Source organism: Mastomys coucha, unplaced genomic scaffold (genome assembly GCF_008632895.1).
Source record: "Mastomys coucha isolate ucsf_1 unplaced genomic scaffold, UCSF_Mcou_1 pScaffold15, whole genome shotgun sequence".
Lineage (NCBI taxonomy): Eukaryota > Metazoa > Chordata > Mammalia > Rodentia > Muridae > Mastomys > Mastomys coucha.
The window spans coordinates 73,264,686-73,281,373 of NW_022196897.1; the positions used below are offsets into that span (position 1 = coordinate 73,264,686).

Below are 16,688 nucleotides of genomic sequence, written 5' to 3' on the forward strand. Positions count from 1 at the left end.
TGAGGCCAGTCAGTTACAAAGAGCTAGTTTTCGGACAGCCAGAGCTGCAACCTTAAGAATCCCTGTTTCCAAAAAACAAAAACAAAAAAAGCAAACAACAAACTAACAAATACCCAACCCTCCCCCCAAAAAACTAACAAATACTAAAAAAATAATAAGACATATAAACCATGTATTTTACCTTATTTTAGTGCTTTGAAATTACATTTATAAATTAATATATTAACATTGTGAGAGTTCCTTTGCCATTCTTCAAAAACTCAAATGGTTTTCAAATCAGAAATGCATTCCTTTCATCAGTTGTTAAAGGAAAAAAATTTTATATTTGACAGGATTGGCCTGTAGAGCACTAATAGAACTTCAGTTAAATTTTGAATTTAATTTAATTTGAAAAAAATTAAATTAACAGTATTCAACTTAGTATGAAGCAAAACCATTTGGTGATTTGGTGAGATAGCTTAGTAGTTGAGAATAATGACTATTCTTCCAGAGGTCCCAAGTTCAATTCTCCTCAACTACATGATGGATCATGACCATCCATAAAGGGATCTGAGTACCTCTCTGGCATGCAGGTGTACCTTTAACAGAGCCATTGTGCATTTGAAAATACATTAATAATTTTTAAAGATAAAAAATTATTTGGGATGTAGACTAGCTTTGCACAAAGTAATTCAGTGATTACTTAAGTTAACAATGAACTTAATTTATGCATTTTCTATAATTTAGTAAGTTAGCCTTTAAAGACATATGAGTGGCAATACATGCCCATAATCCTAGCACCTGACATAACATGTACAATCATGTGATATTGATGAAGATAAGCATATCATAAAAAGCATATAGTTTCTTGTTAGCTAACAGGTAAGATAGAAGAATACACAGTGCCAGGAGTTTCCACATCTAATTATAAAACTACAGACCTGTTCTGAAGTTGATTTCTGTATGTTAGGTTACCTTTATTGGTTTACATATGGTGAATCATCTCTACATCAAAGAATGATGTAGGCCTGATTATGGTGGATAACTTTTTTTGATGTCTTCTTGAATTTAATTGAATTTTTTAATTTAATCTTTTATTTATTTATTTATTTATTTATTTATTTATTTATTTAAACTCAGATTTTATTTCCTTCCTTGTCTACCTTCTGATTGTTCCACATCCCATACCTCCTCCCCATGCCCCTGTCTCCACAGGAATGTCCCCACCCCCCACCCCCCACCCACCCAGACATCTAAATTCTCTGAGGTCTCCAGTCTCTTGAGGGTTAGGTGTACCTTCTCTGATGGAACCCAGACCTGGCAGTCCTCTGCTGTATATGTTTTGGGGGCCTCATATCAGCTGGTATATGCTACCTGGCTGGTGGCACAATGTTTGAGAGATTTCAGGGAACCAGGTTAGTTGAGAATGCATTTTCAAGCAGTTTATTGAGAATAGTTTGGTCTACATTAATGGGTTAGATGGGCTTATGCCCACAAATATAGAAAATGTACCCAAATGTTTTATCTTCAAATTATTTTTCTTCATTTCTCATATAATAACTATTGTTTGCCTATGTATATGAAAATATTTTGCATTACAAATTCTCACTTTATCACCTTGTTTTGACTAGTTAAACAAAAATATCTTGGATCATATTTTGTTTTCTTTTTTCCTATTTATTACTATCTTGACAAATATTTTATTAAACATATTATTGGGGGACTGGAAGATCTACTCATAGGTTTACAGTGCTGACAATATTTTTTGATTAATCATGGATTTTTATCTCATGTACCTAGCTTCTAAAAAAAAGAAACAAAGGTGTCAGATATATGAAGATATGGTAAAACCAGTGTGGTAGTTTGAATAGGTTTTGCCTCCATAAATTAATATGTTCAAATATTTGGCCATAGGGAGTGGCACTATTAGGAGGTATGGACTAATTGGAAACAGTTGGCCTTGTTGGAAGAAGGATGTCACTGTGTAGCCAGCCCCTGAGTTTTTCTATACTCAGGATCTCCCCAGTCCAGATAGTATTCTTCTGGCTGCCTTCAGATCAAGATATAGAACTTTTGGCTACTCCAACACCATTACTATCTGCATGTTGGCTCATTTCTCCCCACGATAATAGTGGACTAAGGATCTAAAATTGTAAGCCATTGGAACTAATTGTTTTCCTTTATAAGAGTTAAGAATTACCTTTGTCACAATGCTTCTTCACAGCAATGAAACCCTCCCTGTGATAGAAACTGTTACCATGGAGGAAGGTATCACTGTAATAGGTCTGACAATGGTTTTGTTTGGAAGAATGTGGATTTGGAAGCTTTGTATTTGGAAAACAGTAGAATGTGTTAAGCACTGCTTAATTGCTATTTTAGTATTAATATGGAAGACAGTGGTGCTGACAGTGATTTGAACTGCGGAGGCCTTTTTCAAGATGTTTTAGGGAGGAATTTTAGTATGTTGACTAAGGATCATGTGATATTTCAGATAAGAATGAGACTATTTTCACCATTGTCTGAAGAGTCTGCCTGTGGTTAAATTAAAGAAATTTAGATCAATTGCATTCACAAAAGAAAAGTCCAGCATAGACTCTGTCCTATGGATCATTTTGATCAACCATAGCAAGCAAGCTTAGGAAGAAAAATACAAGATGTATGGCTCAAGGATTAAAGGGACACCAGAAAGTAGAATGGAGCCAAATTTTTTGTTTAAGCATATAAAATAGAATTAAGAAAGTAATCATTATTGGGTAAGAACATACCTAGCTTTAGGCTTTACACTTACGGATCGAGCTGTTATTCCTCAAAAAAATATAATTATATGTAGAGACCAATTGAAAACCTTAAATGATTTTCAAAAATTATTGGGTGATATTAATTGGCTTCGTCCCTATCTAAAACTTACCAAGGAGACTTGAAGCCCTTATTTGTTATTCTTAGAGGTAATTCTGATCCGAGTTCTAGATCCTTAACTAAAGAAGGGATTTCTGCTTTACAACAGGTAGAAAAGGCTGTTGAGAATCAATTCATTACTTACATAGATTATTCTTTACCTTTGCATTTATTAGTTTTCAATACTAGTCATGCCCCTACGGCATTGTTGTGGCAAAAGGCACCTATTTGGTGGATCCATTCAAGGATGTCTCCTATACGTAATATCGTGCCATATTATGAAACTGTTGCCCAGATAATTATGCTCGGTAGGAAACAAGCATTAACTTACTTTGGCAAGGAGCCAGATGTTATTATTCAACCTTCTACTTTGGAGCAGGACTCCTGGATTAAGCTACACAGTACAGATTGGCTACTTGCTCAAATTGGATTTCAGGGGACTATAGATAATCTTTATCCCCAGGATAAATTAATAAAGTTTTTAAATATACATGAAGTAATTTTCCAAAGGTAATGGCTTAGAAGCCAATAGACAATGCCCTTGTGGTATTTACTGATGGCACCTCTAACAAAAGAGCTAGATATCTCATTAATGGTCACCAGGTGGTTTTAAAATCTCCTGGCCTCTCTGCTCAATTGGCTGAATTAACGGCGGTTTTAAAGGTCTTTGAAGCTGTGTCTGATGCACTTAATTTATTCACCAACAACTTCTTTATCTTCAATTGTTTATCACCACTCGAAACTGTGGGCACTTTTAAGCTAGACACGCAAACAGGAATTCTATTTGCTCAGTTACAAAATGTCATTCTTGCATGTAAAAATCAATTCTATATTGGTCATATTCAGGCTCATTCTAGCCTGCCAGGACCATTGGCCAGAGGCAATGACCTCATTGACAGAGCTCTTATAGGAGAGATTTTAGTTTCAGATCCTGTGGCCTTAGCTAAACAGGATCATGATAAGTTCCATTTTTCCAGCCAGACTCTGAGGTTCAAACATAAAATTTCCAGAGAACAAGCAAGAATGATTGTTACCTAATAGTATCTGGCAAGTGGATTTTACACATGCAGAATTTGGAAAGCTTAATATATACATGTCTGCATTGATACTTGTTGAGGATTTATATTTGCTTCCCTGCAAACAGGAGAAGCCTCTAAAAATGTTATTGAAAACGGATAATGGGCCTTCTTACGCTGGTAAAAATTTTACTTCCTTTTGCAAAGATTTTGGCATTTTTCATAAGACCGGCCTTCCATATGATCCTATGGGACAAGGTATTGTTGAATGTGCCCATCGCATGATTAAAAATTGGCTTTTCAAGACCAAGGGAGGGAATCTCTTCCCCCAGAGGTCTCCAAAGGTGCATCTTGCTTTTGTTCTTTTCATTTTGAATTTTCTGCAGACCTACGTTAAAAGTCGATCTGCGGCAGACCGACATTGGCTTCCTGAATCTATTTATTCTCATGCTATGCTATTTATTCTCATGCCAATGCATGGGGGCCAGAGGCTCAGTCCAGAGAAAGGAGGAGACTCCGGATTGATTCAGAGTAACTGTTGCCTTAACAGGCAATCCCAGAAAGTTTTCTTTCCTTTTCCTTTTTCTTTCATTTTCTTTTGTTCTAAAGCTGACAGGCTTTTTCCTGCCAGTTTTGAATGTGTTTTTCCCGTTTGATTCGGAAATCTTCTTACTCCCGACAAAGCAGAGACAAGTAAACTTTGGCTCATCCAGAGCAAAGTTTCATTATCATTTCTATGTTTACATTATAAGAGCAGGCAGGCAACATCCTGAAGTCCCTAGCTTACCACTGAGATTTCAGCTTTTCAAAGGTTAATTCGACTATCAGAGTCTTCAAAGGACTAATTTACATTATCTTGAGACCTGTTCCCTGGCAACCAACTCCAGAGCCCTAGTGAAAGATTTGCAACTCAACAAACTACAAAGGACTGCTCCTAGCCCCGCCTCTTGGCTCCAGCCGCCCAGTTTCAGAATCAGGCTGTCAGAAATTCCTCAGCTGCCTTCAGAAAATTTTAGCAGCTCCCAGACTTTGCAGGTGTTTGTGGACACAACTTGGCATTTTGTATGAATGGGTGGTGCAGAAGGTAGCGCTCTCTCTGGTCATGAGGTTAACTCAGGCAAGCACATGCCCAGTGGCTGTCTGTGATAAAGACGTCCCATAAGCCGGACTCTCACTGTGCAAAATTTGCCTGAGGGGACGGAGCCAGAGAGAGAGGCTCAATGCACAGGTGATGATTCCCATACAAATGTGTTGAGCCATGTCCCTTACCTTGCATTTGTTTTTAACGAGAGAGAGTGAAATGTGGACTCCCTCCCCCTAGCCCGGAGAGTTTCGAAAGTTCAAAACAGTGCCACAGACCCAGGACTGTGGATGCCACCTGTGGAGCAAATCCTTGACTGCTATAGAATCCCTGACAGCTATCTTACCTTTGTCGAATTTGCCTTTGAAGTTCCTTCCTCTGGTCTCTTGTTTATGTTATATTGCTGGTTTCAGTTTTGCCTTTAAGGTTTCAGTTTTGTCTTACTATATATATATCCAGTTTTTCACCGAGTAAAGACACACCTTGATAAAGCTTACTTGGTGTCCTTTCTTTTGTGTCTCTCCAACCCTCTTATTTTCACAGGTTCTCAATAAATCTCCAGTCCGAGAGCACCTATGGAGTGTGGGCCTGCAAGCTGGTCCCCCACACCTAGCTAAGCTTATTGTTTATGTATTGCAGTTGTATGAGAGATATTCATCTCATGCTAGGAATTACTATGACCTGGGAAGTGATAGTAATTTGGACATAGTAATCTCATTTGAGATGTGATTGTGTCAAAATGACTTGACAAGGGATAGACAGTGATGGATATTTTCAGTTGTTAAACTGACTGAAATGAACTACAATCCAGAACTTAAAAGGATCTTGTGTCAATGAATTAAAGAAAAGCTTGGGGTCAGGCATAGTGGCATATGCCTTTAATCCCAGGAGAAAGGTAAGCAGATCTCTGAACTCAAAGTCACCCTGATACTGAGCAAGATCCTGGCTTAGGTCTAGGTGTGATGGCAGATACTTTTAATCACAACACTCAGGAGACAGAGGCATGAAGATCTATATGTTCAAGATTGGTCTACAAAGCAAGTTCTAGGACATACAACCTTAGGTGGTGAAGGAACCCATTGAAACAGAAAGCTGGTAAACATATAACAGAACACTTACCTGTGGATACTCCCATCCCACTGAGAAGGGGGAACAAAATAATCACAGGAGGCAAAGGGAGGAACTTATGTAGGAGAGGAAAGACGGGGGGGTGGGGTCGGGAAGAAAGGCGGTAGGATCAGGTCCCAGAATTCCTTTTAGACAAGTTTGCCAAAATAACTGGATATTTAAGTTAACTCAAACAAATCAGTAGCCTTCCTGTATGGAAATGATAAATGGGCTGAGAAAAAAAATAGGGAAAAAATAGGGAAACAATACTCTTTATAGTAGCCACAAATAATATAAGATATCTTGGAATAGCTGCAAAGGTGTTTTCTTGCATTATGTGCTCCCCCTTCACTTCATGCCCTTTGCTGCCCAAGATTTTTTAGCTTAACAAGACTCCTTTTGGGCTGGAGTGATGGCTCTGCAATTAAGAGTACTGACTGCTCTTCCAGAGGTTTTGAGTTCAAATCCAAGCAACCACATAGTGACACACAACCATCTGGAATGAGATTGAATACCCTCTTCTGGTGTGTCTGAAGATAGCTACAGCATACTTACATATAATAAATAAATCTTTTGTTGATTTTTGCATTTAATTTTTTGATACTAGATGTAGTATACTTAGTATATATTCACAAATTTTATTTCAATGGAATTATCTATACTATCAAATAAAAAATAGTTTATACATCCCAAATCCCTATCTTTTTTTTTTTCAGGAAAACCCATTTCTTTCTTCATACTCAAAGAAATATTGAAATGCTTAACAGTCTTTTATGTTTAGATCTGTGCTTTTTAAATTTAGTGACACAGCCTCACCTAATCTCCCATGAAATGCTTCCTAGAGTTCACACAGAAATCCCAATTCCTGAATGCTTAGATGTTACACAAAATAGTGAACTTATGTTTGATGTACTCAATTGCCAGGTATTTCTGGACTATGAAGGAAACCTAATGCAGTGTAACTGTGTGTCAGTAATTACAGGACTGAATGTAGGTCTTCGTGAGGGTGTTAGATCTCCTGGAAGAGGTGTTATAGACAGTTGAGAGCTGCAATGTGGATACTGGGAATTGAACCTGGGTCCTCTGGAGTAACAGCCAGTGCTCTTAACCACTGAACCATCTCTTGAGCTCATTTTAAAATACTGTTATTCCAAATGTATTTGAACCTTCATTAGCTTAAAGTAACATTAATACTTTTCAACATTGTTTTATAATTGTTAGTTCTTTTTTTTTCTTGTTTCTTTTTGTTGTATTGAAGATAAGATCCAGAGTGTGCAGGGTAAACACTGAATTTACCACTAAGCCACACCCCTGTTTATTCTCTCTAATCATTTTCTTATTTTCCTTCTGTTTTTATTTGTTATTTCTGTTCTTATTTGTATTTTAGTTTTTTGAGATAGGGTCTCATGTATCCTTAAAGTTGTTAAATAGCTGAGAACAATGTTGAACTTCTGATCCTCCTGCCTATACCTCTTGAGTTCTGGGGTTATACCATGATTTCCTGGCCTAGAGATCTGATTGAGCTCTGAACTCTGAATAGGCTTGACAAGTATGATATCAACTTAGCCAAATTTTCTGCTCTCTCTTTGTTGTTGTTTTGTTCCTATCTCCCCCAACCTCCACCCTGGAGTCAGAGTTTCTCTGTGTAACCCTGATTGAAGCTATATAATGCCTTTGATCCCAGCACTCAGAAGGCAGAGTCAATCTAGTCTACATACTGAGTTCCACAATTGTTAGTTCTTTAAATATTCACTATGCTCACCATTTATCTGTAAATATTTTATAAATGAAAGTAGTTGTCAATGTACACATTTTGTTAATTTTAGATTACTGTGGTATCAAGAGCCATCTAGAATAGGCTAAATCTGGTAGGTAGTCTTCTTGGATGTAGCCTCCCATTTTTTCATGGTCTGCGATGGGTGTGCTCATTGGCCAAGTCTTAAAGAAATTACATCTCAGGATTGCTTCTTGCAGCTGATATGCCTTTCCTGTCATTATTACATTAATACAATAATCCCTACCCTATTGATCATATTTCCTACAGATCAGCATAAAGATGAACTTTAATAAATTAATGCTGTTTAGATGAATTAATGATTCTATAAAATTCCTGATTTGATTCAAAAAATCTTAGGAAAAAAATTTAATAGTTGTTATTAGTTACTTTGCTAGAGAGATATAATAAAGTTAGAATCAAGAATGTGTACGAATATATGTGTATCGGTGCATATTTGCCTACATAAAACATTTTGATTCTTTTCCTTTCCTTCCTCTCTGGTTCATAAAGAGTTATCCAAGCCAGTGAAGGGCTTCTGGGTGCCTGACCAGAGAAGGGAGCACTAACAATAAATCCTTTACCTAATGTCCCCATTGTTGGCCACAAGTGTCAGTGGAAGCAGAGGCCAACAGTTTCTGGCCTCAGAGTAATGTAAAAATCAAGATAGACATATATTGTTATAGAAAGCAATTCTCTATCAAAACTAAATTTTACTCTTGTCCATGTTCTTCCCCCTTCCTTGCTTCACAGAGAACCAAGCTCAGAGCTTCATGGTTTGTTATTGACATATAGAAATATAGTTGATGTTTTTTTGTATAATATAGTAATGTTTAATTAGAAATGTATAAACCCTGTAACCATGGGTCATGGTAGATTGCCTAATAAATGCCAAATCCTAGCCACTATTCCAGCATGTCAAAATAATGGTGCAAGACTGCTAACTATTAGACTGAGCATCAGGACCCCAATGGAGGAGCTAGGGGAAGGACTGAAGGATCCGAAAGGGTTTGCAATCCCATAGGAAGAAAAACAATATCAACCAAGTAGACCCCTCCAGAATTCCCAGGGACTAAACCACCAACCAAAGAGTATACATGGAGGAAGCTATTGTTCCAGCTGCCTATGTATCAGAAGATGACCTTATCTGATATCAATGGGAGTAGAGGCCATTGGTCCTGTGAAGGCTCAATGCCCCAGCATAGAGGAATGCTAGGGCAGTGAGGTAGGAGTGGGTGGGTGGATGGATGGGGGAACACCCACATAGAAGCAGGGGGAGGGGGATTTGAGAGGGAGTTTGCAGAGGGGAAACCAGGGAAAGGGATAACATTCAAAATATAAATAAATAAAGTAAACAGTATTTTCTCTCCAGTGACTGTTTAAGGCAGGACCAGCCAGGAGCTTTCAGGATACAGAAGCAGGAGAGCAGCTGGAACAGGGTCCTTCCTGCTTTCATCTGCACCGAGGAGCTGGGACTGTTCAAAAGCCGTCTGTGCATGGGTCCTGCCAGGAGATAGTTGGTCTTCCAGGAGTGCTGACAAAGGTTTACAGGCCCACAGAGGGGATAATCTCACTCCAGAAACAGCAAGACCAACACCAGAGATAACCAGATGGCAAGTTACCAACAGAAACCAAGGCTGCATGGCCTCATCAGAGCCCAGTTCTCCCACAAGAGCAAGTTATGGATACCCCATCACACCAGAAAAGCAAGATTTGGATTTAAAATCACTTCCCATGATACTGATAGAGGACTTTAAGGAGAACATAAATAACTCTCTTAAAGAAATACAAGAGAGCCTTGCCTAGTCCCTCATTTTAGTGGGATTGCTTCAAGTTTCTCTCCATTTAGTTTGCTGTTGGCTACTGACTTGCTGTATATTGCTTTTACTATGTTTAAGTATGGGCCTTGAATTCCTGATCTTCCCAAGACTTTTATCATGAAAGTGTGTTGGATTTTGTCAAATGCTTTCTCAGCATCCAATGAGATGACCATATGATTTTTTCCTTGTTTATCTAGTAGATTACATTGATGGATTTCCATATATTGAGCCATCCCTTAATCCCTGGGATGAAGCCTACTTGATTATGATGGATGATCATTTGGACGTGTTCTTGAATTTGGTTTGCAAGAACTTTATTGAGTATTTTCATATCGATATTCACAATGGAAATTGGTCTGACATTTTCTATCTTTGTTAAGTCTTTATATGGTTTATGTATCAGAGTAATTGTATCTTCATAGAATGAATTAAGTTGAATACCTTCTGTTTCTATTTTGTGGAAAAGTTTGAGGAGTATTGGTATTAGATCTTCTTTGAAGGTCTGATAAAACTCTGCACTAAACCCATCTGGTCCTGGGCTTTTTTTGGTTGGGAGACTATTAATGACTCTATTTTGTTAGCAGATATGGTACTGTTTAGATTATTTATCAGATCTTCATTTACCTTTGGTACTTGGTATCTGTCTAGAAAATTGTCCATTTCATCCAGGTTTTCCAGTTTTATTGAGTATAGGCTTTTGTAGTAGAATCTGATGATTTTTTTGGATTTCTTCAGTTTCTATTGTTATGTCTCCATTTTCATTTCTGGCTACCCACCCTCTCCCTAGCTATTCAATATTGTACTTGAAGTCCTAGCCAGAGCAATTAGACAACAAAAGGAGATCAAAGGGATACAAATTGGAAAAGAAGAAGTCATATATTTGCAGATGATATGACCATGTACTTAAGTGAAAGTGACCCCAAAAATTACACCAAAGAACATCTAAACCTGATAAACAACTTCAGCAAAGTAGCTGGTTATAAAATTAACTCAAGTATGTAGGGTTCTTCTACTAAACAAAGGTTAAACAGGCTGAGAAAGAAATTATGGGAACAACACCCTTCATAATAGTCACAAATAATATAAAATACCTTGGTGTAACTCTAACTAAGCAAGTAAAAGATCTGCTTGACAAGAACTTCAAGTCTCTGAAGAAGGAAGTCAAAGAAGATCTCAGAAGATGGAAAGATCTCCCATGTTCATGGTTTGGCAGGATTAGTATAGTAAAAATGGCCATCTAGCCAAAAGCAAGCTACAGATTCAGTGCAGTCTCCATCAAAATTCCAAATCAATTTTTCACAGACTTGGAAAGAGCAATTTCCAAATTCATCTGGAATAACAAAAATCCTAGTATAGCAAAAACTATTCTCCACAATAAAAGAACCTCTGGTGGAATTACAATCCTAGACTTTAATCTGTACTACAGAGCAATTGTGATTAAAAACTGCACGGTATTGGTACAATGACAGTCAGGTGGATCAATGGAAGAGAACTGAGAAATGAACCCACACACCTATGGTCACTTGATCTTTGACAAAGGAGCTAAAACCATCCAGTGGAAAAAAGACAGCATTTCAAAAAATGGTGCTGGCTCAACTGGCAGTTAGCATGTAGAATATTTCAAATCGATTCATTCTTATCTATTTGTACAAGCTCAAGTCCAAATGGATCAATGACCTCCTCATGAAACCAGATAAACTGAAACTACGAGAAAGTAAGTGGGGAAGAGCCTGGAGCACATAGGCACAGAAGAAATTTTCCTGAACAGAACACCAACAGCTCATGCTCTAAGATATAGAATTGACAAATGGGACCTCATAAAATTACAAAGCTTCTGTAAGGAAAGGATACTGTTAATAGGACAAAATGGCAACCAACAGATTGGAAAAGACCTTTACCAATCCTATATCTGATAGAGTGCTAATATCCAATATATACAAAGAACTCAAGAAGTTAAACTCCAGAGAATCAAATAACCCTATTAAAAATGGAGTACAGCCATGTGGTGATGGCACATGCCTTTAATCCCAGCAGTTGGGAGGCAGATACAGGCAGATTTCTGAGTTTGAGACCAGCCTGGTCTACAGAGTGAGTTCCAGGATAGTCAGGGCTACACAGAGAAACCCTGTCTCAAACAAACAAACAAACCAAAATGGGTAGGGGGTACAGAGCTAAACAAAGAATTCTCAACTGAGGAATACCAAATGGCTGAGAAACACCTAAAATGAGTGGGTCATTTCTCCACAACCCTGGGGTAGTACAGAGTCCAGCCATTACCATTCTCCTGCATTACTTTGACATGGGATTGTTTTTGTACATTTTGGCTGCAGTATTGGTGGTAGAATATACTTTGATGGATCATCTCTACTTCTGTATTTATTTATTTATTTATTACTAGACCTCAACCACAGCCTTCTCCTCTCCCCCTCCACTCTCTCTGCCTGTAGGATGTACTGTATGTAGTCATGCACTTTGTATTAATATATTAGAAATCTACAGATCTGTTTTGTAGTTTTTATACTGTTGGATACTTATAATCAAAACTTTACTCTAGGGTATTGAATAAATTTAGTCTTATTAGAAAATAAAAAAAAAGAAATGCTCAACATCCTTAGTCATCAGGGAAATGCAAATTAAAACAGTCCTGAGATTCTACCTCACACCAGTAAGAATAGCTAAGATCAAAAACTCAGGTGACAGTCGATGCTAGGGAGGTTGTGGAGAAAGAAGAACACTCTTTCATTGCTGCTGTAATTACAAGCTTGAACAACCACTCTGGATATCAGTTTGGCAGTTCCTTAGGAAATTAGACATAATACTACCAGAGTACCCAGTTATACCACTTCTGGGCATATACTCAGAGGATGCACCAACATGTAATAGGACATATGCTCCACTATGTTCATAGCAGCCTTATTTATAATAGTCAGAAACTGGAAACAACCCAGATGTCCCTCAACAGAGGAATGGATAGAGGATTTATGGTACATCTATACAATGGAGTACTACTCAGCCATTAAAAACAATGAAGTTATGAAATTCTTGGGGAAATGGATGAACCTGGAGAATATCATCCTGAGTGAGGTAACCCAATCACAAAAGAACTGACATGATATGCACTCTCTGATAATTGGATATTAGTCCAGAAGCTCAGAATACCCAAAATACAATCAATACAATCTGCAAACCACAAGAAACTGAAGAAGGAAGACCAAAGTGTGGATGCTTCATTCCTTCTTAGAAGGGGGTACAAAATACCCATCCAAGGAGTAGCAGAGACAAACTATGGAGCAGAGACTGAAAGGACAATCCAGAGACTGCTCCACTTGAGAATCTTTTTCTTATTCAAACATCAAACCCAGACACTATTGTGGATGTCAGCAAGTGCTGGCTGACAGGAGCCTTGTATAGCTGTCTCCTGAGAGGCTCTGACAGTACCCGACTAATACAGAAGTAGAGACTCACAACCATCCATTGGGTTGACACAGGGTCCCCAATGAAGGAGCTAGAGAAAGGACCCAAGGAGCTGAAGGGTTTGCAGCCCCTTAGTACGAACAACAATATGAATTAACTAGTACCCTCAGAGCTCCCAGGGACTTCTACAATTGGCCAAAGAACACATACGATGGGACTCATGGCTCCAGCAGCATATATATAGCAGAGGACAGCCTAGTTGGTCATCATGGGAGGAGAGGATCTTGGTCCTGTGAAGGTTTATGCCCCAGGGTAGGGGAATGCCAGAGCCAGGAAGTGGGGGAGGGTAGGATGGGGAAGGGGGGGCATAAATAGGGTTAGTTTTTTGTTTTTGTTTATGATATTTTTTCAGAGGGGTAATCAGGACAGGATATATCATTTGAAATGTAAATAAAGAAAATATGAATAAAAAAATACAGTAAACAAGAGGAAGACCTTAAAGAGGAAATACAAAAACCCTCTAAAGAATTACAGAAAAACATAGCCAAACAGGTGAAATAATTGAAGAAAACCATTGAGGAACTAAAACTGGAAGTAGAAACAATCAAAAAATCACAAAGGAAGACAACTCTGGAGATAGAAAACTTAGGAAAGAAATCAGGAGTTGTAGATGCAAGCATCACAAACAGATATAAGAGATAGAAGAGAGAATCTCAGGCGCAGAAGATACCATAGAAAACACAAAATGCAAAAAGGTCTTAACCCAAAACATCCAGGAAATCCAGGACACAATGAAAAGACCAAACTTAAAAACAATAGATATAGAAGAGAGTAAAGATTCTGAACTTAAAGAGCCAGTAAGTATCTTCAACAAAATCATAGAAGAAAACTTCCCTAACCTAAAGAAAGAGATGCCCATGAACATACAAGAAGCCTACAGAACTCCAAATAGACTGAACCAGAAAAGAAATTTCTCCACATAATAATCAAAACACCAAATGCACCAGACAAAGAAAGAATATTAAATAGATAAGTGAAAAATGTCAAGTAACATATAAAAGCAGACCTATCAGAATTACACCAGACTTCTCACCAGAGACTATGAATGACAGAAGATCCTGGGCTGATATTATACAAAACCTAAGAGAACAACCCAGGCTACTATAACCAGCAAAACTCTCAATTACCATAGATGGAGAAACCAAGGGAGTCTATAATTTTATAGCTAGATAAAGATGCTCTTAGCATTCCTCTGGTATGTAATCTATAAGCTAACAAGAACCTACCCTTTCATAATATGTTTATTCTTATCAATATAACATGGTGGGGAGTGGGTCATGTGAGAGAAAAAAAGGATAAAGAAATATCATTTTTTGCAATGATTTGATTCCATATAATATTAAAAAACAGGCTGTAGAGACAATATACTCTCCATACGGTCATTCATTGGTAATCTTTAAGAATTATCATGACCCTGTCACGTGCTACTTGCACACCTTATAAACTTCCTACTGCCTCTTGTTGCATTTTCATTCCAGTTGCATCATGGCCACATTGTAAGCTCATGACACAGCGGGGCACAGAGCAATATTATAATGTAGGAAAAGAAAAACAAAAATACCTGTAGTAATTATATGAAAGACTCAATTCAACAAGTATCTATTCAATATAAGTATTGACTCTTTGCTTATTTAAACTAAAATTAAGTTTTTTATAAATATATCACAATTATGATCTCCTGGCTTTCTAGTTCCTCAAGTTCAAATTCCTTCCAACTTCCATTCACAAATGAATGCACCCTTTTCTGACTCTAATAAGAAAGCAATGTGCTTCTAAGGAATAATACTGAAATGAAATAAAAACAAAACTAGCAAAATAATAGTATAAAATGAAAGAAGGAAAAGAAAACCAAAAAAGGCACAAGACAAACATGAGTCCTGTGAACACACTATACTAGGAGCCATAAGATATACAAAAAATTTCTGTAAGATAAGGACAGAATAAATACATACATACATATATTATTTATGTGCATATAAATGTATGTGCATGTATCCATATATATGGATACATTTAAAATAAAATACAAATTGAAATAAGATAAAATTAAAAACAAACAAAAATATCACAGCATAAATTTATGAGACTAGGAACCTCAAAAGATGTCATTGAGGTTCTTTTCTTTTTGTCATCTATGGTTAGGCATGTGATGTACTCTTCTATTTTCTTGTTTTTTCTTTTTTGTTTGTTTTTGTTTTGGTTTGTTTTATGTTTTGTTTTGGTTTGGTTTTGGTTTTTGGTTTTTGGTTTTCTGGTTTTTCAAGACAGAGTTTCTCTGTATAGCCACAGCTGTCCTGGAACTCACTCTGTAGACCAGGCTGGCCTTGAACTCAGAAATCTGCCTGCCTATGTGCCCCAAGTGCTAGGATCAAAGGCATGCACCACCACTGCCTGGCTGTGCTGTACTCTTAAAAGTAGTTTTTTTTTTCCCCCTAGGGAGTTTATTCCTCTCTTGGAGAAAACTATTTTTTTCTTGACAAATGGTTATCAATTGGAGATCTTCTGATTTGGGGATGGGAGCACATATCTACATATATCTACACTTTCTTTTTAACTTTAGGACCCTATCTAGTACAGACTTCCATAGGCTCTGTGTATGCAGTCTCAGACTCTGTGAGTTCATATTGTGTGTTTCTCATGTTCATTTAGAAGTACTGGTTTTTTGTTTTTTGTTTTGTTTTGTTTTGTTTTTTATATCCTCCAGCCTCTCTGTCTCTCACTTTTTCTACTTCCTCTTTAACTGGTTACACTGAGACCTGATGAGAGGATTTTGATTTAGAGATCCTATTTAGGGCTGAGTGATCAAATATGTCTCACCCTCTGCATAATATCTGGCTATTGGTTTCTTTATTTGTTCCCATCTGCTGGAGAAAGAAGTTTCTCTGAATAATGAATAAACAAGTAACTTAGAAATAAGTATAGCAAAATATCATTAAGAGGTATATTTTGGTACCTTTTGGTTGTAGATCAAAGGTATATGTTTTTCACACTAAACCCCTTAGCTATCTAGTCTCATGTGCCAATTAGAAGTGTCAGTCATGTGCTCAGTTATACCTAAAACCCCACTTAATGGTCAGTTTTCTAAATTATATTATGCTGAAGAACTCTCTTCATTCCTTACTTATCTAATATCATTTAGTTGCAACTCCTTAGTTAAGTTTCTATGTCAGAGCAATTGTAACAAAACAGGTATTTCGTATTAGTTAGTTTATTTAAAGCTCTAAGACCCAAGTTACATTTTAGTAGCCATTTACAAATTATATACAAGATTATATACAAAATTGGACAAAATAATTTCTTCTTTTATGGAGGCTTTTTAGAGCCATGTAAAAGAATCCATGATAACTATATAACTAGAGACATGTTAAATTTTCTCTGAGACAATACAGTATTTGATGAATAAAAATGACTAAAATATTTTGGTCTAAAATTCTTTCTGCCTTTTATAAAAGATGAATACATTTTAACAATAGCACTCTGAAGATTTACACCAAAATTTCAAAGCCACTGAAGTGACATATTTTTTTTTTTTTTTTTTTTTT

At 37.1% G+C, this 16,688-nt stretch overlaps 1 protein-coding gene across 1 annotated transcript in view; it reads right to left on the reverse strand.

Annotated features, from left to right (window-relative positions):
* Nucleotides 1–9: 9 nt before the first annotated feature.
* Nucleotides 10–16,688, reverse strand: part of LOC116091691 (olfactory receptor 1052-like) — a 27,703-nt gene continuing 11,024 nt past the window's right edge. Inside the window, exon 2 of the mRNA XM_031373219.1 lies at nucleotides 10–62. Coding sequence (XP_031229079.1) covers nucleotides 10–62 — 53 coding nt within the window. The remainder of the gene's footprint in view (nucleotides 63–16,688) is intronic.